Source organism: Squalius cephalus (assembly GCF_949319135.1).
Source record: "Squalius cephalus genome assembly, chromosome: 20".
In the NCBI taxonomy this organism is placed as follows: domain Eukaryota; kingdom Metazoa; phylum Chordata; class Actinopteri; order Cypriniformes; family Leuciscidae; genus Squalius; species Squalius cephalus.
The window spans coordinates 14,752,115-14,777,915 of record NC_137141.1 but is presented as its reverse complement, the minus strand read 5'-3'; the positions used below and the strand labels follow the sequence as shown (position 1 = coordinate 14,777,915).

The 25,801-nt window shown below is 36.5% G+C and overlaps 2 protein-coding genes across 4 annotated transcripts; both read left to right on the top strand.

Moving 5' to 3' along the window:
- The first annotated feature begins 3,909 nt into the window (after positions 1-3,909).
- socs4 (suppressor of cytokine signaling 4) lies at positions 3,910-6,086 on the top strand. Its single transcript, XM_079853706.1, has 2 exons — positions 3,910-3,980; positions 4,768-6,086. Exon 2 carries the CDS (start codon positions 4,794-4,796, stop codon positions 5,928-5,930), a length of 1,137 nt encoding a protein of 378 aa, XP_079709832.1. The 5' UTR covers positions 3,910-3,980; positions 4,768-4,793; the 3' UTR covers positions 5,931-6,086.
- Positions 6,087-7,608: 1,522 nt separating this feature from the next.
- wdhd1 (WD repeat and HMG-box DNA binding protein 1) lies at positions 7,609-25,574 on the top strand. Of its 3 annotated transcripts, none has more exons than XM_079853464.1 (26): positions 7,609-7,694; positions 8,424-8,547; positions 8,651-8,762; positions 8,918-9,069; positions 10,046-10,157; positions 10,810-10,860; positions 11,206-11,301; positions 11,508-11,600; positions 11,836-11,942; positions 12,334-12,475; positions 14,045-14,249; positions 14,345-14,511; positions 15,677-15,861; positions 17,324-17,565; positions 17,954-18,091; positions 18,538-18,694; positions 19,311-19,425; positions 19,822-19,953; positions 20,185-20,387; positions 21,154-21,302; positions 21,543-21,599; positions 21,894-21,925; positions 22,046-22,213; positions 23,184-23,323; positions 24,073-24,208; positions 25,005-25,574. In XM_079853464.1, the coding sequence occupies exons 2-26, from the start codon at positions 8,471-8,473 to the stop codon at positions 25,170-25,172; spliced, it is 3,336 nt and encodes a 1,111-aa protein (XP_079709590.1). In that variant the 5' UTR covers positions 7,609-7,694; positions 8,424-8,470; the 3' UTR covers positions 25,173-25,574. The 3 variants fall into 3 exon arrangements, with proteins under 3 accessions (XP_079709590.1, XP_079709588.1, XP_079709589.1); XM_079853462.1 differs by having other exon boundaries at positions 14,339-14,511; XM_079853463.1 differs by having other exon boundaries at positions 7,619-7,694; positions 8,427-8,547; positions 14,339-14,511.
- Positions 25,575-25,801: the final 227 nt, after the last annotated feature.

The window sequence follows — 25,801 nt, the reverse complement described above, 5'->3', positions numbered from 1 at the left end:
ACTCAACCAATTAATTATTTTGAGCGTTCCGGTTTACAGTGAATGACCTTTGCTTCAATAAACTCCTAATTACTGCTTATTAATAGTTAGTAAGGTAGTTTTTAAGTTTAGGTATTGGGTAGGATGTAGAATATGGTCATGCAGAATAAAGCATTAATATGTGCTTTATAAGAACTAATAAACAGCCAGTATCCAAAGAATATGCATGCTAATAAGCAACTAGTGACCCTAAACTAAAGTGTTTCCAGAATTTTCTGTTCACTCGTGTCATATGACCATATGAGTAAAATGCAATGTTTATGGACAAACTTCTGATGAAACTCAGAGAACAAGATTAATTAGAGAATTATATTATGTCCCCAAAATTGATCTCAAACTAATTCAGTAGACAAAAAAGACCCTGGTTAGCAATTTAATGCATTTGTAAAAGTGCAAAAGTAACCTTGAAATAAAAATGGACAATTCTTGCTTTTAATGGAATGTTGAATAGGATGCATTATAAATTATTTATCTGTGCACGAAATAATAAAAAAAAATTAATTGATGTGCCCTCGTAATCTTTAATCAAAACAACTTCCCCTCCCTCTTGCAGAGACATCTCTTCTTTTCTCTGATTATGTGTTTTTCAGCTTAAGGTCGGGATAACCTGTCACTCACACAAGATCGACCAATAGCAAACCACAACCAACCAACCAATTCCCAATGGACAAAATCCCAAAAGAATTCTTGTTCGAGAAGCCATTTCGCTCAGATATTCGTCACAATAGGGAAGAAAAACAACTTTCCATTTCATGCCGACTTTAATCAGTTTTTATGCAAAGCAGTTGCTGTGTTGTTTTGATTGGATGTTTTTAATGTGTTGTTATGTGATTGCTTACTGGTTCAAATCAAAAGTGCAAAAATCTCTATTATTTTTAAGTTCCAACAATGTTTGTCTTAACAGGCTTTCCAAACGCATCGGCATCTGCTATTGGTCGGTCAAGTAGATAATCCTGTCCTCAAACTCACGCCACTGGTTGAGTCAGTGTTGCTATTTTGGGCTTGTCGGAATGCCTAAACAAATACATCAAAGTTTTATAGCGCCAAAGAGACAAATCCATCGGCAAATGCTTTACTTTTTTGTATCTGCATATTAGAAAGTATTTTAATACTAACAAATCACACACTTTGGCTTTAAAATAACAGCAGACAATTTGATTTCTCTCAAAGCACTTGCTAGCCCATAACACAGACACCCAGAGCACCTCAACTGCAACAGCCGTTACAGAAGCCGTCCAGATACTGATACAGATCAATGGAGAGAACATGAACACTAGAGCCATGGAGCCAGAGACTTCCCGCTGATTTAATTACAGACTTTCCATCACTCAAAGAGCCACCGTTCTGAAGCAACATCAGTAGCATCTACACTTGAATGATGGTCATGCGATATTATCGGCCAGACATGTTGTGAACCGGTGCAGACAATGGAATCATAATGACTGCAGGAGTCTTTTGCTGAGAGCCTTAAACTTCCTTATTACCATAAACAAGTCTTGGGGGAGGTGTTAAGACTGTACACTGAAAAAAAGTGCTCATAAAACGAGAGTAAGGCTTGTATGGCTTTTGTCTTACAGTTTGACAACGCAATCAAATGAAAAATTCATGATGTCCATGGTTGCTCTGCTGTGCATCAGATCGATAGCACAGTAATAGCTGGCATATCTGAGACTTGCTTGGCAAGGTTCCCTCTCTTTGATAAACTGTGCCATGTTAATGGGCATACTGAGTTACTGTCCTCTTTGTGGAGGAAGATGATTTTTCACTATAGGATACAGATAAAGAGGACAGATTTGTGCACATGTGTGATACAGGAGCTTGTTCTCCCAGTTGTCTGATCCCGTTACTTCTTCCAGCTAAACATGCTTCACTTCTGCATTGTGCGGTCTGGTGGGAATCCAAATTTAGTCCAAGTATTTGATAGAAGCAGTAAAATTCTAGTAATTCATGGGGAAGGAAAGGTTAGAGGGGAATACATGATGCTGCTCACCAAATGATGATTCAAAATTCGCTATAAGAATACATTTTGATAATGATAATTAAAAGTAGTTAAAGCCTTTTATTCTAACACACTGTTTTGTTTGTTTGTGTGTTTTTTAGGTCAAGCCATCGACGGCAGATAAACTTCTTATCAGTAAGTTTATTTTATTTTATTTTTTTGCTCAAATGGGCCTACAAATGGTTTTGTAGTCCTTTCCATCCGCTTCCCAGCATGCATTGGGGCATGAATAATTATGGTTGTATTGTTTAACAGTTTTCCGGGCTATTTTGTTGTCATCTTGTGTAACCTATTAGTATTGTGATTACTTTAAATGATAAGTTAGGTGATTGTTCCGACACTTTCAAACCTGGAACGATAATTATAACGAAAGAATAACTAGATAACTTTAACGAAAACTAGGTCCATATTGGCATCCTCACCAACGTTTGTTTCTCTGTGCCCTTTTCGTTGTAGTTGTGGTGTTGACTCTGTTACTCTTTTATATTTGAAACGATTTTTAAAACTATATATTTATCGTTATCGTTATCATCCTTTGTTTGTGGCAATGTTGTCTTTTAGTATTTTTTCAATTCTATAATAGTATTTCATTTGTATTTCTTTTTTAATATATTTTTGTTTTGTAATATTTTTTATTTCAGTTTTAGTCATTTTAGTACTTAAACTTGTTTATTTTAGTTTATTTCAACATTTATAATTCTCATTAGAAGTTTTTATTTATCCCTTAAGACTGAACAAATATTGTCATAACATTCACAAAAAATACTTTCATAACATTTACTCACACTGTAAAAATACATGCAAAATGTTGCCTTTATTTTTTAAGTTCTACAACAAGAAGGGAAAAGACCGAACGCATAACAGTTCTTCCTTGTTCTTACATTTGTCAGATATGAAGAGCCTCTACACATTGATCCGATCAACCTCTTTTAACAGATCGCAAGAGAATTCATCACTCAGTTTCTTGCATGCTGTCCTGCATGCCTCACACATTTGTGTGTAGAGTGAAAAAGAGAGAGTGAAAATTTATGAAAACAAGATGCACAGGATGCTCTGCTGAATAATTCATTGCTATACAGTGGCCTGCCTGTGATATTAAACAAAAGAGAGTAACATATTTTAATATTTGGGAATGATATCATCTAATGACTTCACAGCCATAATGAATTATTGAATTTATTTTGTAATCCATTTAGCAGGCCGGAACTGCATGCCTCTGATATTACTCTTGATATTTGATACTTTCTGGGTGGATGTGGACCCCTGGCCTGACCACCATCTGAAATGGGTGTCAAAAATTGCTTTTACGCCAGGCAAATGTTTGCCGGATGTTCCCAAATTAAAGCAGGGCACATATCAATCAATAAATCAATGAAGTAGAGCTCTCAGTGTCTGTTAGGAAATTTCCCATTTCCTTCCTAACAAGGTTGCTCTCGTAAATAGACGTCCATTATTATTGACTAATTACATTTAGCTCATTGATTCATTGATGGTCAGTCAAAGTTCATGCTAAAAACTAATACATTTAAAAAGATTTGAATGTTGTGGGCTTGTGGCTTATTTAAGAGATAGACATGTTTTTGCAAGTAAAACTGCCTATAATAATATAGCAGGTATAACATACATATATATAGTTTAAAACTGATATTGATTATACATCCTATTGCCTACTCATTTAAAATTCTCAATGTCATTTCTTCAGGACAGCATATTCATCGTTGTATGTGTTAGGTTAACTGTCCATTGACAAAAGTACCTCTTCCGTCCAGTGAAGGGCAAGTATTCCTCTGAGGAATTGATACTTGAGAGGTTTTAAATAGGAGGGATGCGCTTCCTCCCTTCAGTTCATGCCGAGCTCTCACTGCACGAACTTCAGGCATGGAGAAATTCATCACTCCTCTGTGAGGACGTAAGATTTTCCATCCTGCATTTTATTCTGAAGGTAGGATTTGATTGGTTTTTTTTTTTTCATAAAGATACTAGTTTAAAGTTTTCAGTTATTAGTTGTATGTGCGTCTGTTACTTGTATATAGTTGTTATATGTAGATTTATATATAAAATAACAGATATCCTGATAATTATAAAACTATGTAGACCTAAACTGCTTCACAGTGCCCATTACAGTTTTCCAAAATATGTAATTTTTTTATTTTATAAAATGTATATGATATATAAAAAATATATATAATTGCATAATAATTGCATGTATGTATGTATATATATATATATATATATATATATATATATATATATATATATATATATATATATGTGTGTGTATATATATATATATATGTATTTTTTTTGTGTGTGTGTGTAGTATATATATATATATAAATATTACATTTTTAATAAAATTTAATTTCCTAAATATTTTATTTATTTAATTTTAGTTATTAAATGTAAAATAGTTTTTAACTAAATAAAAAAAAAATATATATAAAAATGTCTATTATTTTAAGTATATTATTTGAAGTATTTTTATATTTGTAAATAGAATCCTGTTTATTTCCTGATAACTCACCACAAAAAAGTTATTTGGAACTGTAATTGGATATGAATAGTCTGTGTCTGTCCATCAATATACAGTGCATTCATTAATTTTGTAATATTTTATGCCTTTCAGTATGGAAACCTTAAATTAGATTATTAGCCTTGTAGTAGTAGCAGTACTATTATTCCTCATATTTTTATTTGCCAATCGTAATTGATTTTCAAATTCTGTGCAGCACTTTTCTGAAAAGGCCCTGCAACAATGTCAGAGAGGAAGCCCAAAAACTCGGACACACGTCCCAAGAACCTGCGGAGCTGGAGTGCTGATAGTTACATCCGCAGTATTAAAAAACGCTCCCGAGGGTCACGCCATGAGACAGCGCCCAGAGGGGAAGATGGGGAAGGAACAGACGACCAGGGCGTACGCTCTGCCTCTTGTCCTCGGAGACGTCGAGAGCGAAAGTGCAGCTGCACGATCCCTGGAGAACCAGATTCAGACTCTCCTTGCAGGAAAGGTCTGTCCCGTCGTTCCCTGAGGCAGAAGTTTCAGGATGCCGTCGGCCAGTGCCTTCCTCTTCGCAACCACCACCACCATCACCAGTCCGGGTCCTCGCGCCCGTTCTCTGTCCTCCTTTGGTCCAAACGGAAGATTCATGTGTCCGAGCTCATGGAGGACAAGTGTCCGTTCTCTCCGAAATCTGAACTGGCTCAGTGTTGGCATCTGATCAAGAGACACGGCGCTCACACCAAACCCGCTTTAAGCATCGAAACCGAACCCAAGGGTCCCTTGTTATCCTCCTCACCTCCAGCGCTCATTTCCTGGGAGGAGATCAACTCATCCGGGGCTTCTAGTCTGGATGACTGGGATCCGTCTTTTGCACATGGGGACGCCCAGTGCTGCGCCCACACTGACTACATCCTGGTTCCAGATCTGCTTCAGATCAACAACAGCCCCTGTTATTGGGGGGTCCTCGATCGTTTCGAAGCCGAGCAGCTTTTGGAAGGGCAACCAGAAGGAACCTTCCTGCTACGAGACTCTGCCCAGGACGAATACCTCTTCTCGGTTAGCTTCAGGCGCTATAGCCGCTCCCTCCACGCTCGGATAGAGCAAAACGGGAAGCGCTTTAGCTTTGATGGCCGTGACCCTTGCATGTACAGAGATTCCAGCGTCACGGGCCTACTAAAGCACTACAGTGACCCTGCCAGCTGCCTGTTTTTTGAGCCTCTTCTCTCTCGCCCTCTACCTAGGAACTTTCCGTTCTCTCTGCAGCACATGTGCAGGGCGGTCATCTGTAGCTGTACAACGTATCAGGGCATTGATGCTTTGCCATTACCCTACACGTTGAGATACTTCCTTAGGCAATACCACTATCGGTGCAATGGAGCTTGTGCTGTTTAAAAACTGTGACAGAAATGGGACGAAACTACATGTTGCTGGATTTGACGGATTGAAAGGCACAGTAAATGTATTCAACACAGCATGGTGGACGTAGTTACCATGCAGCACAAAAAAAAAACAGTTCATGTTTCTAATATAATCTTGTGCAAACCAAAGATATGCAGGACATTGGTTCACATTTTAAGTATTTTTTTGCAGGTTTTCAACTATATGAAGTTCATTTCTGAAATAACATCATCTGTTATTATCATTTACTTTTTGTATGCAATTTTTACTTTTAGTATGCAGTTTTGTACCCTAGATCTTCATGATAAAACAGGGAATTAATAACTTTTCTTTCATTTATTGGAAGTTTTTCCTATTGTAGTACTTACCAGATTCCACTAGATAGCAGACTTGTAAAACTGACTTGACAATTTCTAACTACTTCTACTATCTATTCATCTTGTATTTTAGAACTTAACAGTGCCTAAACCATATCTGTTTGAGTTGCAAAACCATGTCAGTATATTATTTGATAAATCTGTCCCGTATAACCACGCAGTCTTGAAGCAATTCAACCACATATTGTAGCTAAACATTTTCAATAAAACAAGCAATAGAATCAACAATTAAATTAAGACTGATTTGTTTCGCTGTGCTATGGTTTACATCAAATCTCCTTTCAGATTATGTTTTATCATACAAGATTTCACTGGGTGACTATATGTGAAGTTAACTGCTATTTATGAATCTGGGTGCATTGACGTACAGGGAGGGACAAAACCAGTAAACTGAGAGGCTTATATTGATTAAAAGATCAATAATATTCTCACTTTTTACAAAATGTGATATGATTCTCTCTTAGAAAACTGATTTACTCATGATCTGCCAAACCCATTCATGTTAAATATTTATGTTCGTCAGATGATGAAATCTTTATGAATTTAAAGTGAAGGATCTTTATCATGAACTCATTGCTTTATAGCTCATATACCATTGTGAAATATTAGAAGAACCTCTATATAGACAAAACAACAAATGTTGCATTCATAATTAGCAAAACAGTACAGACACATTTTTCTACTTTTAACTTCCTTGTAGGGGCTATTTGCCGATCACCATTTAGGTGATTTCAAAGTTCCTTCTGGGAACAATTCGTCTTTAAAATGTAGGCAAATCCGGACACACGTCCACAAACAAAAAAGACAGGAACTAAATCATGCAGAAATGACATGCCCTAATGTGACCATTAATCTTATCATAATATTTGGTATTGCATTTCATTCTACAAGCAGACACAAGAGCTGCTTCCTGGAGTATCAAATTATTCAACAAACAGACAATGAGGATAATTTGTCTATTCTCTTGAAGAGGATTAAACGTACAACCCTAGGCTGTATTACATTATTGATGCTTAAGCCTCATACCAGACAGTTTTGCTTCAGGCAGATCCAATTGCTGTTTGCCACTTATTTTTTTGAGAACGATTACATTGTTGTTACATGCGGCTCAAGCATTTTAAAATAATAGTAACTATGAGAAATTATCGACTGATTCATTTATAAAAATAAATAATTATTTTAAAAATACTTTTAATGTAGAACTAATATATCTGGAACGTCACTACACGTCACAGTTTGGGTGGGGTCAATACTCTGATTCAGCCAATGACATTTGGTAAAAATTAACGGTCCGTCCCACTTTTACACGTCACTGGTGTCAGCGCGGGAGATGTGAGCGAGTGTGGCGCTGAATGCTGTGAATTACCGCCAAGCTAAAGCTGTAAGTACTGCGTGTTGTTTAAAACATTTATGCAGCATATATCGATGTATTGTTATTCGATTATAATCGTTTACTTTGACACTCGCATTCTCCCTTAGGATATTTTATTTTTATTCCGCGGTTGTCGATCATTTTGCATGGACATTAGCTGTCTTAGAAGCACATTTGCACTTCTTTGTTTTCCAAAGATTGTTTTTTTTTTGTTGTTGTCTAAACTTGAGATAAAAATGAACTTACTTTTAGTAAAGGCTGATTATGTTTGCATCACAAAACAAAAAATTGTCAAATGACGTGAATTTCTGGTTTGTATATGTGATCATGGTCATTCTGTTCCTTGAGAGAGGAAGCGATCAAGTTGGGAAGTTACATTAATAAAAACAATATCATTTGTCACAAGTCCCAGTAGTTACAGATAATGTATTTGTTTGAATATTTGATCATAGAAGTAAATTAGAATGCTGTAATTAAAAGTATTATATATTTTTGCATTATTAGTATATCTGTTATATAAGCGTATTGTGTATCAATGCAAGTTACATTAGACTATAAGACTCGATACAGAGTAATATTGTATTGTAATAGCACTGAGGATAAATTAATTTATCGAATTAGTTATCAAATTAAATTATGCATTATTCCTGTATATGAAAAGCTTAATTTCAAATATAAAAAGAATTATATATAAATGATATGTTATACTAATATATATATTATTACACATATCACCAGCAGCAGACATTGTCTGTCCTGTATCTGATTGTCCTCCTGAGAGCATCATGCCTTGTGAAAGGAAGCCCATGCGTTACGGTCACTCAGAAGGCCACACTGATGTCTGCTTTGATGATGAGGGAAAGTAAGTGACATCTTTTGTAAAATCTCAAAACATACATTTGATTTCAGACTTAACAAATGGGCAATTATAAGATGCCTGTAATCCACTTTATGATCTTTCCCAGGTGTATTGTGACTTGTGGGAGTGATGGTGATGTCCGCATATGGGAAAGTCTAGATGACGATGATCCCAAGTCTATAAATGTCGGGGAGAAGGTCTATTCTGTAGCCTTGAAGGTAAGTTTGTTCTTTCACAGTGTATTATAAAAGCATAATTACATTAATAATGCTACAGAGAGTTTTCTCGTAAAACACCTGAAAATGGTCAATTATATTTGAATCCTGTTCATTTTACTGCTATTTAAATGTCAGTGTTTATTTTTTTCCTACAGAATGGAAAGCTAGTTACAGCAGTTTCCAACAACACGGTTCAGATTCACACTTTCCCAGAGGGAGATCCAGATGGCATACTCACTCGATTCACCACCAACGCAAACCACGTCACCTTCAACGCCAGCGGGTCAAGAGTGGCTGCCGGCTCAAGGTACCAGTTGCTTTCATTTACATGCTGCAATCGTGTTCTTAAAGGGACAGTTCACCTAAAAATGTAAATGGTCATGTCATAAATTACTGTAAAATGCTTAAACCCATCTTTGGAAACAAAAATGAAGAACTTTTTAATGAAATCTGAGAGATTTCTGTCCCCCTGTTGAAAGTCTATTTACCCAAAACTCAGAAGATTCAAAATGTTCATAAAGAGATCATAAAACTAATCCATATGAACAGCTCAACAGTATTTGCTTGACAGTCTAGAAAAAAAAACTTGGTTCTTGTGCATCAAGCAAGCGTGTTTGAGCTTCTGTTTACCAAAATTAAATCTGTTCATCATTTAAAGCGATCGTGTCTCTTCAGAAGGCTTGGATTAAACTGCTCGATTTATAAGGGTTTACTTTCTTCGAAAGACCTACGGGTTTGGAGGTTGAGTAAATGACCGTATTTCAATTTTTGGGTGAACTATCCCTTTAAGCATGTTTGTCTTATTTCCATGTTTTGTTTTTTTATATGTATTTTTAGTAGTGGTTTTGTGTATTAGTTAAAATTGGTGAAATAAAAATCATTCAAATCTCATGGGTCATTTAATATTTGAGTTCTCCCATCTCCGTGCTTTTGTGGAGAGGAAACCACTTCGATTGTTGTATGATTAGTTACAAATGGCCGTTTGCCGGACATATGGATTGTTTTAAGTGGCTGCATCACGGATGAAGGCAGCGAGCATGTCACAGCATTGATTGAGCAGTTTTATCCCGGCTGCCGATGCTTGAATATTGATGCACTGGCAGCTGAGCTCCAAACAGGTTATTTGATTTTTTTTTTTTTTTTCTTCTTCCTATAGAGGTCGGAAATGAGTTTTCATTTATTTCCCCACTTCAGATCAAAAGATCTACAGTGCCAATATGAGTCTCTGTTGAGCTGAAAATGGTGGAGGATGAAGGGGCTAATCTTGGCGTTCTGTTTTCCAGCGACTTCCTGGTGAAGATAGTGGAGGTGGCGGACAGCAGTCAGCAGAAGACCCTACGTGGGCATGACGCTCCCGTCCTCAGTGTGGCTCTTGATCCTTCTGATGAGTTCCTTGTGAGTGTCATGGTGCCTTTTTTAATGGTCAACAGGTGTTATGTTTTAAATGTGGCTAAATTAAGATTTGCTTGTGAATCAGTTATCACTGTCATGTTTGTCGCATACATTACTGTTGAAAAGTTTGGGGTCAGTAAGATTTAGAATTTTTCTTTTTTTTTTGAAAAAGAAAGTGCTTTAAATTGATAAAAATAGTAAAGACATTAATATTACAAAATATTTCTATTTCAAATAAACTTTTGATCTTTCTATCAAAGAATCCTGGAAAAACATAGTTTCCACAACTTAGCAGCACAATATTAAAATAATTTCTGAAGGATCATGTGACACTGAAGACTGGAGTAATGATGCCTAAAATTCAGCTCTGCCATCACAAGAATAAATTACATTTTCAAATATCTAAAAATAGAAACAGCCTAAATTGTAAGAATATTACATAGTAATTCTGTTTTTACTGTATTTTTTATTAAATAAATACTGCTTTGATGAGATACACTTTCAAAAGCATTAACAATCTTACCGATCCCAGGCTTGTGAACTGTCCTGTGTGTTGTTTGTGAAATTTAACATGTTCTGATGAGTAATAATGTTTTTAAAACGACTGTTGGGCCAGTATTGGTAATTTTGTTGTGCTGATGTGACTTCCTGACAGGCTTCCTCCAGCTGTGATGGATCAGTCACTGTGTGGTCTATTGAGTCACAGGTGAGGCCTTATCAGCTCTTCATACAACGAAATACATGTACAATGGTGTCCAAAAGTCATAGAGCACTAATGAAAACGCTTCTATATTGCATTTTGTAATTGTAACTTTTATTACATACCATAACAATTGAATAAACAAATGAAATTTAACTTTTAGTTTTGAACATTTATTTAGAACTAATTCACATGGTGCAAAATAAAGCAGAAACGTCAATTGTTTTGCATTTTATATGAGCCTTTGTTCTGCTCACAAAAAAAAAAAAAATCCTAGATTTTCAGTGTGCTCTCAGTCTTCTGGACCCTTCTGTATTTTGATGTAAAGCTAATCCCTGTTGTGTGTTTTAGACTCAAGTAGCTCAATGGAAAGTTCTCCAGAAGTCAAGTGATGTTAGCAATGCCAAGTCTCTCTGTAGACTTGCTTGGCAGCCTCGTTCTGGAAAGGTATTGAAAATGTCACGTTTATATAAGCTTTTTTTAAATTCACTTAACATTTTCAGGCTTCTCTCTTCGGTGGCTTCATATATAACTACTTGATGAGCACATCAGTCAATCTGTCAGTCTTGTAAATGACTCCTATCACCAGTTTCTTACCACAGTCGTGACATTAAGATGCATTTTCTTTTTTTCATTGTTGAATGTACTTGTAGCTGCTTGCCGTACCGGTGGACTTAACCATTCAGCTGTATGACAAAAACACATGGACACATGTTAGCACACTCTCTGATGAACTCATCACGCAGGTCAGTGGAAAACCATCCAGTAGTTTACAGTGGAACAGTTGCTTATAAGAGGAATATAATTAGAAAAGGTCATTTGTGGGTGGTGGAAACCTTTATTAGGGTTACAATTGCGTATTAGCCTTTCCCTTACTGTATCAGATGAGATAATGTACTTTGTGGTTAAAGTTGTGTGTTATATTGCAATGCATTTTAATGTTGTCATGAACAATTCTTTCCGATTCGTTCTCCTCCCCAGGTTTTTAATGTTGTGGTCTGGTCGCCGTGTGGGAAGTTTCTGGCAGCAGGAACAGTTGGCGGAAACCTGTTGATTTGGGATGTAGAGGCCAAACTGTGTATCGAGAGGTTATAGTCATATTGATCTTAATATTATTGATAATTTTGGATGTTGAAACCCAGTGTTGGAGGTAACGCTTTACAAGTAATGTGAGCTAAACAATCAGATTACTTTTTCCCAAGTAATTAGTGAAGCAACACAATGCTTTTAAATTAAAAAAGTTCTTCAAAAGTAACATAACACATTACTTTACATAAAAAGTAACTAAGTAGCGTTACTTTTTAAGGGAGTAGCACAATGTTGTAACGCATTACTTTTAAAGTAACTTTCCCCAACACTGTTGAAATCTGACTGTAAATATTGCATTGACCATGCATTGAATATAACTGTACACAATATTGGTTGTATTTGAGGATGTTTTTAGTGGTGATGGTGTTTGTTAATCTTGTACCATTGCAGACAGAAACATGAGAAAGGGTTCACTGTGTGTGGGATGGCGTGGCATCCCTCAGGGGGCCGGATCGCTTACACGGACACAGAGGGCTGCCTCGGGCTCCTGGAAGACGTGTCGTCCTCTTCCTCTACCATCCAGAACGCCAAGGTCAGTTGTACCCTCAGGCTCTCGCCTATTTTTCCCTGAACATACTGCACCAGAAATAGCATCACCAATGTAAAGTCATGAGTGTCTAATAGGGATGTAACGATACATTGTTATAACGAGATATCGCAATATAAAAATGCGACGATATGTATAGTTGATGTAAACGAAACGAGTTAGTTTTATCCAAGACACAGCTTACTGTATTTAAGTATAATTCACCCAAAAATGTAAATTGTCATCATGTTCTCACCCTCATGTCGTTTTCGTTTATCTTCCAAACATAAATTAAGAGATTTTTTTATGAATTTTTGGATGAACTAACCATTTACAGTTTGGGAATAGTCATTTTGTCACGCTTTCTTGCGATTAGATCGGAGCAGCACTCCTCAAAGCTAACATCATTTAAAGCGGCACTTCTCGAAGCGAAAGCATAACTTAACTCACTATATCGTGTTTTTAGTTTTGGTAGTATGATGATTTAAAGCATTTTAGATTGTTTATTCTTATCATGTTGCATTAAGTGCATTAATCTGTGCGGGTGGCTTCTCTGTGTAAAAGAGATTCAACGAATGTCTGCATTGAAAACGCAAATGTACTGCGCTAGAAAAAAATGAACGTTCACAGAGTTTCAATAATAGTACTACATTAAACTACTATATTTAATGTGGTATAATTATGCAATGGGGCAATATTTGTGGGTCCTGATAATGCCAAATGCACATTTTAGTATGTTTGGTTCAAAGTGTTAGAATGTTAGGCCTAAAAGGGGAAGTAAGGTTTAGAGGTTAGAATCATTAGTTTAAAAGGTAGTTTACTATTATAAATCCATCACAATAGTAATTCTGTATTTTCATGTTCAGAATCATGAACATTTTTATTCTGGTGTCACCATTGCTTTACTGCTTTACCTGTTCTCTGTTAGGTTTCAGCTATCCTAATTCTAATTTCATGTTGTGACACTCCTAGTCAATTGTTAATTTATAAAATAAATTCTTTATTTAGTGGTATGTACAACAATGTTATTGAAAATAATTAATGTTTTAAAAAAAAATCTGTTATTTGAATTTGTTTATTTTTTTTTATTATTTTGTTCAAAATATCGTGATGCGTATCGTGAGCTGAGTGTATCGTTGGTGTACAGCAATGGTGTTGACTGATGAATTTGCACTTGGTTTGTCTTAAAGTATATTAAGAAACACCGTACAGACATATAAACATTAAAAACTGGATTTTCACATCAAGGGGTCTTTAACAGATAAAAAAAAAAAAAAGATCAATAAATGCTGAGATTAATAAATGCTGTAAAAATAGTTTATTAATTGATAATTCATGTTAACTAATGTTGTAAAGTGTTACTCAAAAATATATTATGAAAATATTATAATCTTAAATTATTATTACATCAGTTCATGTTCATTCAAATACTTTGAAATGTTATATTCATATTCATACTGAAATATGCATGAAGTACTGATTATATAATGTCTGTACATAAATGTTAATTTAAATGTGCTCCTTTTTTTCAACTCATGTAAATGAATGTATGTTTTTTTTAATGCTGATGTTTAGGCCACTGCAGCTAAAGAGACAAATGAATATGATGACCTGTTTGATGAGGATGATGACCGGATGCTGGACGAGGGCACGAGTGACTCGCGGTCTCCAGTGAAGAAACCCATCATGGATGACGATGACGACGACGACGACCTCATGCCTGCCACGGGCAGACCGCGGAACAGAGGGTCCTTCTTGGATGACGATGACAATTCTCAAGGTATGAGGCATCACCGCAAAGCAAATAGTGTTGGAAGATACTTCAAGTAAAGCGCTTTAATTAAAGGTCAGATGTTTTGGTATCTCAAGATCCAGGCTCTGTAAAACTGGATGGACTTCCAGAGGAGGATGGCAACAGTGCTGTTCTTCCTGCGGTGGGTCCTGCAGTGTCCCGTCCCATATACGAGGGTCCCATGCCATCACAACCCCAAAGGGCTTTCCAGCCAGGATCTACCCCAGTGCACCTCATGCATCGCTTTATGGTGAGGAGAAATCATACCCGTTTTCAAGTCAAGTCAAGTCACCTTTATTTATATAGCGCTTTTTACAATACAGATTGTATCAAAGCAGCTTCACAGTGATAACAGGAAAATTAATACAACAAAGTTTGTTTCTAGAAGAAAATTGCGTCAGATGACAACTAGGGCTGGGTCGAGAAACTGACAAATACACATGAGATATCCTCATAAACACAGTCGGTTATGTCTTAAGTGAATGTAAACAAAAGAAAACACGTGTACAGTAAACTGCATCTGTGCATTAGGGCTAAAAGTGACAGCAGCCTAGTAAACCTGCAGCCATCTGTGTCGTCAATTTTAAGGACAAAAGAAAAAGAAAATCACTCACTGCCCTTGACTGAATAACTTTTAAGGATTTATCTATATTTTATTTATAAAAAGAAAACTATGCAGTGCTATTTTACATTTGATTTCAATTTCTATACCTTGAACTTTGTTCAGTGGTATTTGTTTGTGCTATTGCTAATTTGTTTATTTGTTCTTATTTTATCAAGACTGTTTACTTGTCTTTAATAATGTCTGAAATTTATATTAGTTAGTCTAGTTGTTTTTGCTGTGGTATATTTGTTAAAATCAAAGGCAAAAGTTCCTGGTTTTCTTTAGGCTACTGATTTTTGTTCAGGGTTTCAGCTGCAACAGAATGCAAAAAGATCTAAATGTTTGACTTAAATTTAAATTTAAATTTAAATTAAATTTAATTAAATTTCTGTAATACATCAAAATACAGAAGGGTCCAGAAGACTGAGATCACACTGAAAATCTAGGAATTTTTTTTTTGTGTGTGAGCAAAACAAAGGCTCATATAAAATGCAAAACAATTGACGTTTCTGCTTTTAATTTTTTATTTTTTTTTACCTTATTGGAATTGAAACTGGGAATCGATAAGAATCGGAATCGCTAAAATGCAAGCGATACGGTACCTACCCTAACTACAACACCATAAAAAATATATGCATTACAAATATTTAATAACAATAATTTATTATTTTGAAAACTCAATAATGTGCAAACAACAAGAACTGTACAACAACTTGAAGTGATTATGTTGATTCAAATGTAGTGAAAGTAAAAAATTATTATTTTATTTAATATGAGAAGGTCTTTTAAAGCTCCCTATGTTCCCTCTCAGATGTGGAACTCCGTGGGCATCGTCCGTGGCTATAATGATGATCAGGACAACGCCATTGATGTGGAGTTTCACGATACTGCTATCCATCATGCCATGCATCTCACCAACTCCCTGGGCCACACCATGGCTGATCTATCCCAGGAGGCCGTGCTGCTGGCCTGTGAGGGAACTGATGAGCTCGCCAGGTACAAGATCTCAGTAATCATAGTTGACTTGATTTCTTTAAGTTTAGACATGTAAGATTTTCCTTTCTTTAATTTAGACATTTGCTGAATTGGATTTAGAGTTTTTTTTTTTTTTTTTTATTCAACGGGTCAGCTATTACAGTAAGTTAGATTAGTCAGGAGAAGCTGGTGTGAACCTTGCTCTGTAGACCCATTTCCCCTTTGTCCTGAATTGCTTGGTCTTGTTTGCAAAGTAAATTTGCACTTTGCCTCCATTTTTATTTGCATAACTACTGCCTATCTGTGAAATGCACTGTTTTTAAATGAATAATTAATTGCAACTGTTCTAGTGGAATAGCAAATAAAAGGGGAATAGCACATTTTTTGTGTAAAACGGGTTACACATTATTTTTATGATGTAATATTTTATATTATATAATTAAGATGTTCTTGTTAGTGTAATTATACATTTGTGACCCTGGACCACAAAACCACATGGGTAAATTTTTAAATTGAGATTTATACATCATCTAAAAGCTGAATGAATAGGCTTTCCATTGATGTATGGTTTGTAAGGCAATATTTAATATGGCAATATTTGGCTGAGATACAACTATTTGAAAATCTGAGGGTGCAAAAAAATCTAAACATTGAGAAAATCGCCTTTAAAGTTGTCCGTTTATGTTCACGATTTTGCTGCATTCACTTGCAAAAATAACTATTTTATATATTTATGGTAGGAAATTTACAAAATATCTTCATGGAACATGATCTCTACTTAATATCCAAATGATTTTTGGCATAAAAGAAAAATCGATAATTTTGACTCATACAATGTATTGTTGGCTATTGCCACAAATATACCAGAGCGACTTATGACTGGTTTTGTGATCCAGGGTCACATTTAAGTACTGAGTAATATTAAGAACATATACTTAAAATAGCATTAGGGTTATGATTAGGGTTTGGTTTAGGGTTAGTTGCATGTAATTATGCATAATTTACTGTTATTATTACATTAAGTATATTTAACATATCTAACAAGGACACTGTGTGATAGTGTTACTGGAAAATGTAACAATGGGACCGGTGTTGTAACATAATCACACCCTGAAATTCCTTAAACATAATGACAGAAAGTATGAACACTGACATAAATTAGAGAGAGAGTAAATATTTTGGTATAAAGAACAAGTAACGTCATAGAAAAAATAAATATTGTGTCATAAATATTTTAATAGAAAATCTTTTTGTTCCTTTCTCAAATGTCTAATTTTCACTATATTTCTCTCTCTCTCTCTCTCTCTCTCTCTCTCTCTCTCTCTCTCTCTCTCTCTCTCTCTCTCTCTCTCTCTCTCTCTCTCTCTCTCTCTCTCTCTCTCTCTCTCTCTCTCTCTCTCTCTCTCTCTCTCTCTCTCTCTCTCTCTCTCTCTCTCTCTCTCTCTCTCTCTCTCTCTCTCTCTCTCTCTCTCTCTCTCTCTAGTAAGATCCAGTGTTTGCACTTCTCGTGCTGGGACACTCATAAGGACTGGATGGTGGATCTTCCTAAAGGCGAGGATGCGCGTGCCTTGTGTTTGGGTCAGGGCTGGGCGGCAGTGGCCACCAGTGCTCTGATGGTCAGGCTGTTCTCCATCGGTGGTGTGCAGAAGGAGATCTTTAGCCTGCCAGGAGCTGTGGTCTGCATGGCAGGACATGGAGAGCAGCTCCTCATAGTGTATCACAGAGGTACTTAATTGTCGCCTGGTTCAAATTAGTGAGCAAGTGACAAATATCTGTATCGGCCAGTGGTTGTTTGTTAAAATCTGTATTGCACTGGTACAAAAAAATCTTAATGGTTTATCCCTAATGCTAGTGTTTGTTATTTATCGTTATATTTAAACGATTGGCAAAGCAGTTGTAAATGAGAAAATATTGAAGTTACTTAAAAACGAAGTAATAACTTGTGAAATGCCACATCTGCAAATGACTCAAATGGAATAAATCCTTTCTTTTAACCATTAAAACTAACAATATGATTTTGGAGAATCCGAGCAGATTCTCCAAAATGAATGTGACTTTGCTTGTGCTTTTTGTCTGCAAATTGGTTGAGCTTGATTGTCATGTATGCCGTCAGGTACTGGGTTTGATGGAGACCAGGCCCTTGGCGTACAGCTGCTCCAGCTCGGGCGGAAGAGAAGGCAGGTCATCCACGGAGAACCGTTGCCTCTCTCACGGAAGTCCTACCTGGCATGGATGGGCTTCACTGCAGAGGGTGAGTCACCTTCTCCGGTTGAGCAGGAGTTACACACATACTTGCTCAAGCTCTATTGTATTCACTTCCTGCTGTTTGAATGTTTCTTTAAGGAAATTGAGAAAAATAAACAACTTGCCTAGAGAATTTTTATGTAACCTTGACTTTAGCTTCAATTTCCTGATAGTTGTCACATGGTCAGCACAATACTGTTTAAAAGATTGGGGTCAGTACATAAAAGTTAAGTGTTTTTGATCAAATAAATGCAGCCTTGGTGAGCATAAGAGACTTTTCAAAAAACTTACCAACCCCACACTTTTAAACAGTAGTGTATGCATACAGACAGCCTCAATTAAAGCTAATAGACATGGACTAAAAAAATTTAAAAAATAATCAAATGGGTGCTGTGGTTTCTTTGGTTTACCTTTACCTATTTGAGTAGTGAATGATCATAACTCTTTTTGCAGGAACCCCGTGCTGTATTGACTCGGAGGGTGTTGTACGTATGCTTAACCGGACCCTGGGGAACACATGGGCTCCTGTCTGCAACACCAGAGACACCTGCAAGAGCAAATCAGACCATTGTTGGGTTGTTGGGGTTCATGAGAATCCACAGCAGATCAGGTGCGTCATTTTCCTTTATTCACAAATGTCAGATCTCTATGGAAGCTTGTTTCCGCCCCAAATTAAAACATTTAAAAGATAATTGCGGCTTTTTATCTTACAATTGACTGATGTCCCAGAATTGCATGATATAATGTCAGAATTGCATGATATAATGTCAGAATTGCGAGATTTAAAGTCAGAATTGCATGATATAAACTCTCAATTCTTACATAATTTTATTTTGTTTGAGTTTATATCATGAAATTGCGAGTTTTATATCATGCAATTCTGAATTTATAACAAGCAGTTACAACTATATCATGTAATTCTGACTTTATTTCTCACAATTGCGAGTTTATATCATGCAATTCTGACTTTATAACACAATTGTGAGTTTATTTAATGTAATTCTGATTTTATCACACAATTCTGGGATAAAAAGTCAGAATTGCGAGATGTAAACACAATTGCAGGGGAAAAAAGTCAGAATTGTGTATTCCTATTTATTTATATTCCAGAATCGCTATTTTACCTTATTTATTTTTTTATTCTGGTTCAGAAACAAGCTTCCTTTGATCTGTGACCCACTGTGTCTATAGCCAGTGAAACTGGGAATCTTCCTCATTTGTCTCAGGTGTATCCCATGTAAAGGCGCACGTTTCCCACCCACCCTACCCCGCCCTGCTGTGGCCGTCCTGCCCTTTAACCTGCCTTATTGCCAGACCACTACAGAGAAAGGCCAAATGGAGGTATGATCTAAAATCAATCCTGGAGTCTTGTCAAATTGATTTAAACTATAGTATCATGTAGAGTTCTCTACTAATGTGTGTTTTATTCATTTATACATTTTAAATTGTTGGTCTATATAGATATGTTCAGAGTGATATCTTACTGACTTTTCTTGCTGTTTTTTGCTCTTGTGAAATTAATGTTGTGTTTTTATAAAATAGGTCAGCCTTTAAAAACATGCATTATTTTATTTTATGTTAATTTGATTTTATTTCCAGTGTTGCTGACCTGGACTAAAAGTCAGTTGTAGCCATCCCTGTCTTGCCAGTGCATTATTTGTCTGACACTTGATGTGGATCCTGAAATATGCAATATATGTTTTGTTAAAACTGTTTATTTATGTTTATGTTTTCTAGGAGCAGTACTGGCGGTCTATGCTCTTTCATAACCACTTTGGCTTTCTGTCATCCAGTGGTTATGAAATTGACAGCGAGGGTCAGTCTCAGGCCGAGAAAGAGCAGCAGGAACTGCTAATGAAGATGTTCGCTGTAAGTCATTCACGTGGCCAGAACAGGAAGTTAAAGCCTGGTTAAATTCAATTGCTTATGCCTGGATTGAATTTCATATAAATGTCATAAATCAGAACTCTGCTTTGACATGTGCATGTCTTATATTCAGGCTTGGCTTGCACATTCGATCAGATTTGTTTTAACAGTCCTTCCAGACATCTCACCATGTTTTATGCTGTTTGTTGTCTGTTTGTGTGTGTGCCCGGGCAGCTGTCGTGTAAACTGGAGCGTGAGTTCCGGTGTATGGAGCTGGCTGAGCTGATGACTCACAGCGTTGTGACGCTCGCCATCCGTTACGCATCTCGTTCCAGACGCATGGCCCTGGCACAGAGACTCAGTGAACTCGCCCTGGAAAAGTCCAATCAGCTGCAGGAGGAGGAGCAGGAAGAAGAAGATGAGCCGGCCTATCAGAGGTTAGCACGGAAATCCGGTTGTTATATTTATTTTAATTATAATTCTTACAGTTCTACTCCTGGAAATTAGATGTCTAAGAATTGTTGGATTGGTTGCAGTTTCTTAGAAACTAGTATTTCTTCTTGGTTTTTAAGCAGAAAAAGCTTATGAACTGTGGGATCAGTGTTATGCCTATTATCTTATTTATTCTCTCCTAAAGTTCGTAAAACCTAGAAACAACCTTGGAATTTTTTTTCTGTCTTTTTGTTTTTGTATCCAGCCCTTGAAAAGTTTAAAAAAACAACTCATATTTCTACAGTGAATACTTTTTTTGTAGTTATGTTTAGCTCAGTTGCAATAGTCTTTTTTCCCCTTATTGTGACGTATATCAGAGTGAAATGGCTTCTCAAACAAGAAAAAATGTAGGGTGTGACTTGATTTTGTCCATGGGGAAATGGTTGGATGGTTTTGGTATGCTATTGCTGTGATTTCATCTTGAGTGACAGGTTGTCCCGCCTTTGTGCCAGTAAACACATCGTCAGAGAAGAGATGTCGTTCATCATTAATAATTTATAATAAATACTATCATTGTCAATTTTGATTTCATGGTGACTTTAAAATACGTAATCTGCTTTGCGAATCCAATGTCTTTAAAGTGAAAAAATCCCTTTCAATAGTCATAGTAGGAATTGACCAAAAGTTTTGGGAACTCTAAATCAAATAACCTTAAAAATTGTTGAAAATTGTGATGCCAACATGTCAAATATTTTGTTTCTGTATATTTAGACACACCAGTGGAGAATATAGACGATCCAATAAGATGAGCAGCAGACAAGCACAAGTTGAGAATGGCTGTGAGGAGGAGGAAGAGCAGGAAGAATATCCACAGGAAGAGCAAATGGATGCAGAGGAATCAACAGAGACCAGGAAACCACGTAAATATGCTGTTTTTTCTCCATACACATCTGAAAAGTAGTATATTAAACCAAATGCCCCATGCATTTCAGCTGTGTGTTTCTTGATGTTTGAAATAGAGGCTTTCTTGATCATTCACATTACTTGTTTCAGCATGAGTCTCAAATACTGCAGTAGACAGCTTTAAGATTAAGAAATGCATTTTTTTTTTTTTACCTGATTTAATTGGTTTTTGATATGAAGATATTTTTACTTGCCAGGTTTGAATCCATTCAAAAAAGGAGGAAAATCACCTGAAAGGCCCTCTCCCAAACCAGGTGAGTCGAATATTAAACCATTTCTATAAACGGAAAATTATAAAACTCAAAGGAATATGTAAAATAGTTCAAAACTGAGCATTTATAAACTATCAACTGCCAAATGCAACATTTTATTTTCAGTGTAGAAATAAAGGAATTCATTTTTGATTATCAAATTGCTACTTTTTTCTGCATGACATCTTTATCTTTCTAATTGATTTAACAATTTTTCAAATGACTTTGAGTGGCATAAATGGCTGCCATGAGAGATGAGTGTCTGGTGACAATAACAGTTGTGCTTGTGTGTCACAGTGAGCAGAGAAGGACGCGTGAACCCTTTCAAGGTAAGACATGCACATTGTTAGTGAAAGTAAGCAAGCTCCATATAAGTGTTGTGTTTCAAGAATACTTGACGTGCATTTTTACATTTACATTATATATAAAAAATACAATTAAACTTACAGGTGTCTGGTGCAGAAAAGTCCTCAAGCTCTCCAGCTGGTCAGCCCAGAACGACTAATGTTTTGGACAGCATGACGATGTCCAGCAGAAAACCTGCAACTCTCAGCGGAACATCAAAACAGGGCAAAGCCCCTGTCCTGAAGCCCCTGGCACCCAAGCCAAAGTCTAAGGTACAGTGTATTGCTCAAATACAAATGTTCTCCATCCCTGTGGGGTCACACAACCTGTCTGACCCCATAAAACTCACTCTTAGCTCTGTCTGCAAGGGATGACCTGGTTATCTTTTCCTCTAACAAATGTTCTGCTATCAGAACTAAACAATCTTAGAGTAAAATGTCAGAGGTGTTTCTATTGGAATATAAGCAACATTATGATTTTTAGTCAATGCACTGGACACAAAAATCCCATCTTGTACAAAACATATCTTTAGATGAGCTATAGAGAAAAATGTGTGAGATGCAATCATTTCTCACAGAGAGTGCCTTGCGCAAAAGAACAATAACAAAGACGACACATTACACTGTATTACCATGGAGGTAAACGAAGAGCTGAATTGAAAGCATGGGGGATTATTATTATTAGGAGGCCATGATTGATAAAGGCCAATGGAGGGAATTTGGCCAGGACACCAGGATTACACCCTTACTCTTTACAAAAAGTACCATGGGATTTTTAACAACCACAGAGAGTTCAAGAGTTCAAATCAAGTCACCTTTATTTATGTAGCGCTTTTTACAATACAGATTTTCAAAGCAGCTTTGAACGTCTCATCTATAGGACTAGTATATGAGTAAAACATCTCACTGTCCTCCACTAACTTTGCTGCCAACTTTCATGCTCAATGAGTGACCAAAGAACTACCGCTATGTAAAGTCTTTGGAGTGACTCCCATCAGCGCAGAATTGTGACGAATGTTGATCTAGAGCTGCTGTTAAAGTTGCATGAATTCTAATGATGACTGAGGTCGCATTACAAAACATCAGACCTGTATCTGATTTAGGACCACATATGGAAGTGGGCCAAATCAGAAAGGAAAAGATCAGATTCCATGTGGTTTGTGCTGTTCACACTGTTATGGAACACCTTTTTTTTTTCTGCAGTCTGAATGTAGTTTTTTTTGTTTGGTTCCTTCTTTTTAAGACCCAGGCCACACTGCTGCAGATGAGTGCCTCTAAAGGAAACAGTAAGAAACAGGAGGACAGCCAATCAGAAGCAGAGAAAATGAAACCAGTTCCTGCGGCTACACCTCCAGTGTCAGCGGAGAATATTGAAAACAGAAAGTAAGAGACCGCAGCACCTTTTAATTGTAATGATTTTTTTATTTTTTTATACATTTTTCAAAGTAAAAGTATTCCATGTCAGATGTCATTGTTGCCCAAGTGTCTATAAATGATCAAATTTAGAGATGCACAATATAAAAGTTTGTATGATTGCTTTTATAATTCTTTTTATGGCTGTTAAAATGTGAGGGCAATAGTGTAAATCTGTTTTTATAAGATAAAAGGTGCCTGAAGCTCTTGTGCCAGTCTAAATTTAAATTCTGCATAGTATAAAATATAAGAACCTTCACAATTTGGCATTGATGAAGAGTTTGCTATTAAATTTAAATTTCTGTTAATTAAAACAAAACAAAACATGATATTGTATTCTAATATTAGTTCAATCAGATTTCAGTAATTGTATACATTTTATTTGCTTTTATTAAATAGTGTGTGTATATCATTTATTTACATCCCACAATTACTCAAATGAAATTATAGTAAGTCATATGTCATTATTACTTATAATCAGTATTCATTTAAATTTTTTTTTTTTTTAAATGGTAAATCAATCGATATTGTTATCTGATGTCGAAAATCACATAATATTGCCAGATGAATCAGTCTTTCGCTGTTTGTTTTGGCTGACACCAGTGTGTTCATCTGTATATTGTGTTTCCATAATCAAGTAGCAGATGATTGATTAAGGAACTGTCAGTTCTTTTTAGTGGTTTGTTTACACTTGTCTGTAACCAGTTTACTCTCTTTAGGCCAAAAACCGGCTTTCAGCTGTGGCTCGAGGAGAATAGGAAGAGCATTCTCGCAGACAATCCTGACTTTGAGGAAATGGATGTTATCAAGGAAGGCATGGGGCGTTTTCGCACTCTCTCAGCAGAGGAAAGACTGGTAGGACATTTCATGCATGGGACATGTATTTTATCCAAAACGGTTTACTTATTTCTCAGGCAAATCCTTCAACCTGTTATTTAATCCAGGAAGGTTACTTGTGAATTTCCGTTTCAGTTTTCTTGCAGGTGTCCTCGTTGTTATGTAACAGATTTCATTCATGCACTCGTGTGGGTTTTTTTTTCTAGTTCAATTTCCTCCAATTTTTTTATGCTCTCTAAAACTCAATTTATCCATGACAACACTGTTCATTAGCAGGCATCCTCCTGTTTTCTGATCTCCACTTACCTGTGTATATGTGTGGGCTTTCCAAACACTCATGCCTGTATGAACAATCTGTTCGTGATCCCGCACCCACAGAGCCACTCAGTGCAGGACAGAATGACTCTTCACACACTCCAGCCTGGAGGGCGAATGGTTGGTACGACTGTTGCTCTGGAAACTCAGGCTGGGGGTGTGTGCCGTACTCATTGATCTTATGTTAATGACATGAGGGTGGCATTAGGCGGTGAAAGAGTGCGTTACAATGGTGAATGGCGTACATTGGGAGGGGGAAGGGGAGGGAACGTGCTGAAAGAGTCCCGGTGCGCATATTTGAAATGGGTCCGGTGACTCATCGCGGTCATCTGTAAATGTTCACCGCCTTTGTTTACGCCAACCGTGAACAAATGTGTCTGGGTTGGCAGTGGTTTGTCAGTCATTTTTAATTACAATCACTGAGGCTTACTTGAACGATGCAGTTTATTGCTTGTGTGTGCATGATTGTGTATAAAAATCCCTTATCTTTTTCAATTAGAACTGGACGGAGAGAGCAAAGGGCGACTCGGACCCCAAGAAAAGAAAGCGCGAAGATGAAGCAGGACGAGTAGATGAACATAAGGAGTCAGACGAGGGCAGTGCCAAAAAGAAAAAGTCACTGGATACTTCTGCTAAACTTTCTGCATTTGCATTTAACAAAGAATAGTACTTAACACAATTTAGTTTAATGCTTATATATTTTTTACATTTATATTTTAATATCGATTGGGGGGAAAACTTTTAAAAGTAGTTTTTTCATTGCTTACTGTGTTGTCTAATAGATTAGCTGCTCATTTGTGATCCACTTGTTCTCCATAAATAATCTCAAGTTGGAGCTCTTTTGAAAGCAGCACACGTCTCTCTTCATTTGCATTTGAAATGAAGCAAAGGCTCTTTGTTAATAAATTTGCAAGATGGTTGATAACAAGGTCTCTTTGAATCTGGTGATACTCTGAATGCTGTGGTCTCTCCTACTTTATTTTTGGCTGCTTTGTACATATGTTGTTGTGTGTGAAATTTTGTACTGTATGTAAAACAATCATAATAAAAGCTAAAATGTTGTATTTTGAGTCTTGTCTGCTGTATTTCCTTTATTCTAAATGTTAGCTTGGCAAATCTGGAAGTTGAAAGTGCGTAATGTTGCTTGTTGCACACCGGTGATGTAATGACGGGCATTCTTCAAATGTGAAATGAATGGGTTTCTGATGTTCATCTGTGGTCACTGAACTTTGCTTTTGCAACTGGACTGACATGAAATGAAACTGATGTGAACTGACATGTTACCAGCAGTACAAC

Excerpts from the sequence above, each read along its gene's own strand:
- socs4 (XM_079853706.1), top strand. The coding sequence starts at position 4,794 with ATGTCAGAGAGGAAGCCCAAAAACTCGGACACACGTCCCAAGAACCTG.
- wdhd1 (XM_079853462.1), top strand. The coding sequence starts at position 8,471 with ATGCCTTGTGAAAGGAAGCCCATGCGTTACGGTCACTCAGAAGGCCAC. Across the intron at positions 11,943-12,333 it reads GCCAAACTGTGTATCGAGAG|ACAGAAACATGAGAAAGGGT; the intron begins GTTATAGTCATA and ends GTACCATTGCAG. Across the intron at positions 14,512-15,676 it reads ACCTCATGCATCGCTTTATG|ATGTGGAACTCCGTGGGCAT; the intron begins GTGAGGAGAAAT and ends GTTCCCTCTCAG.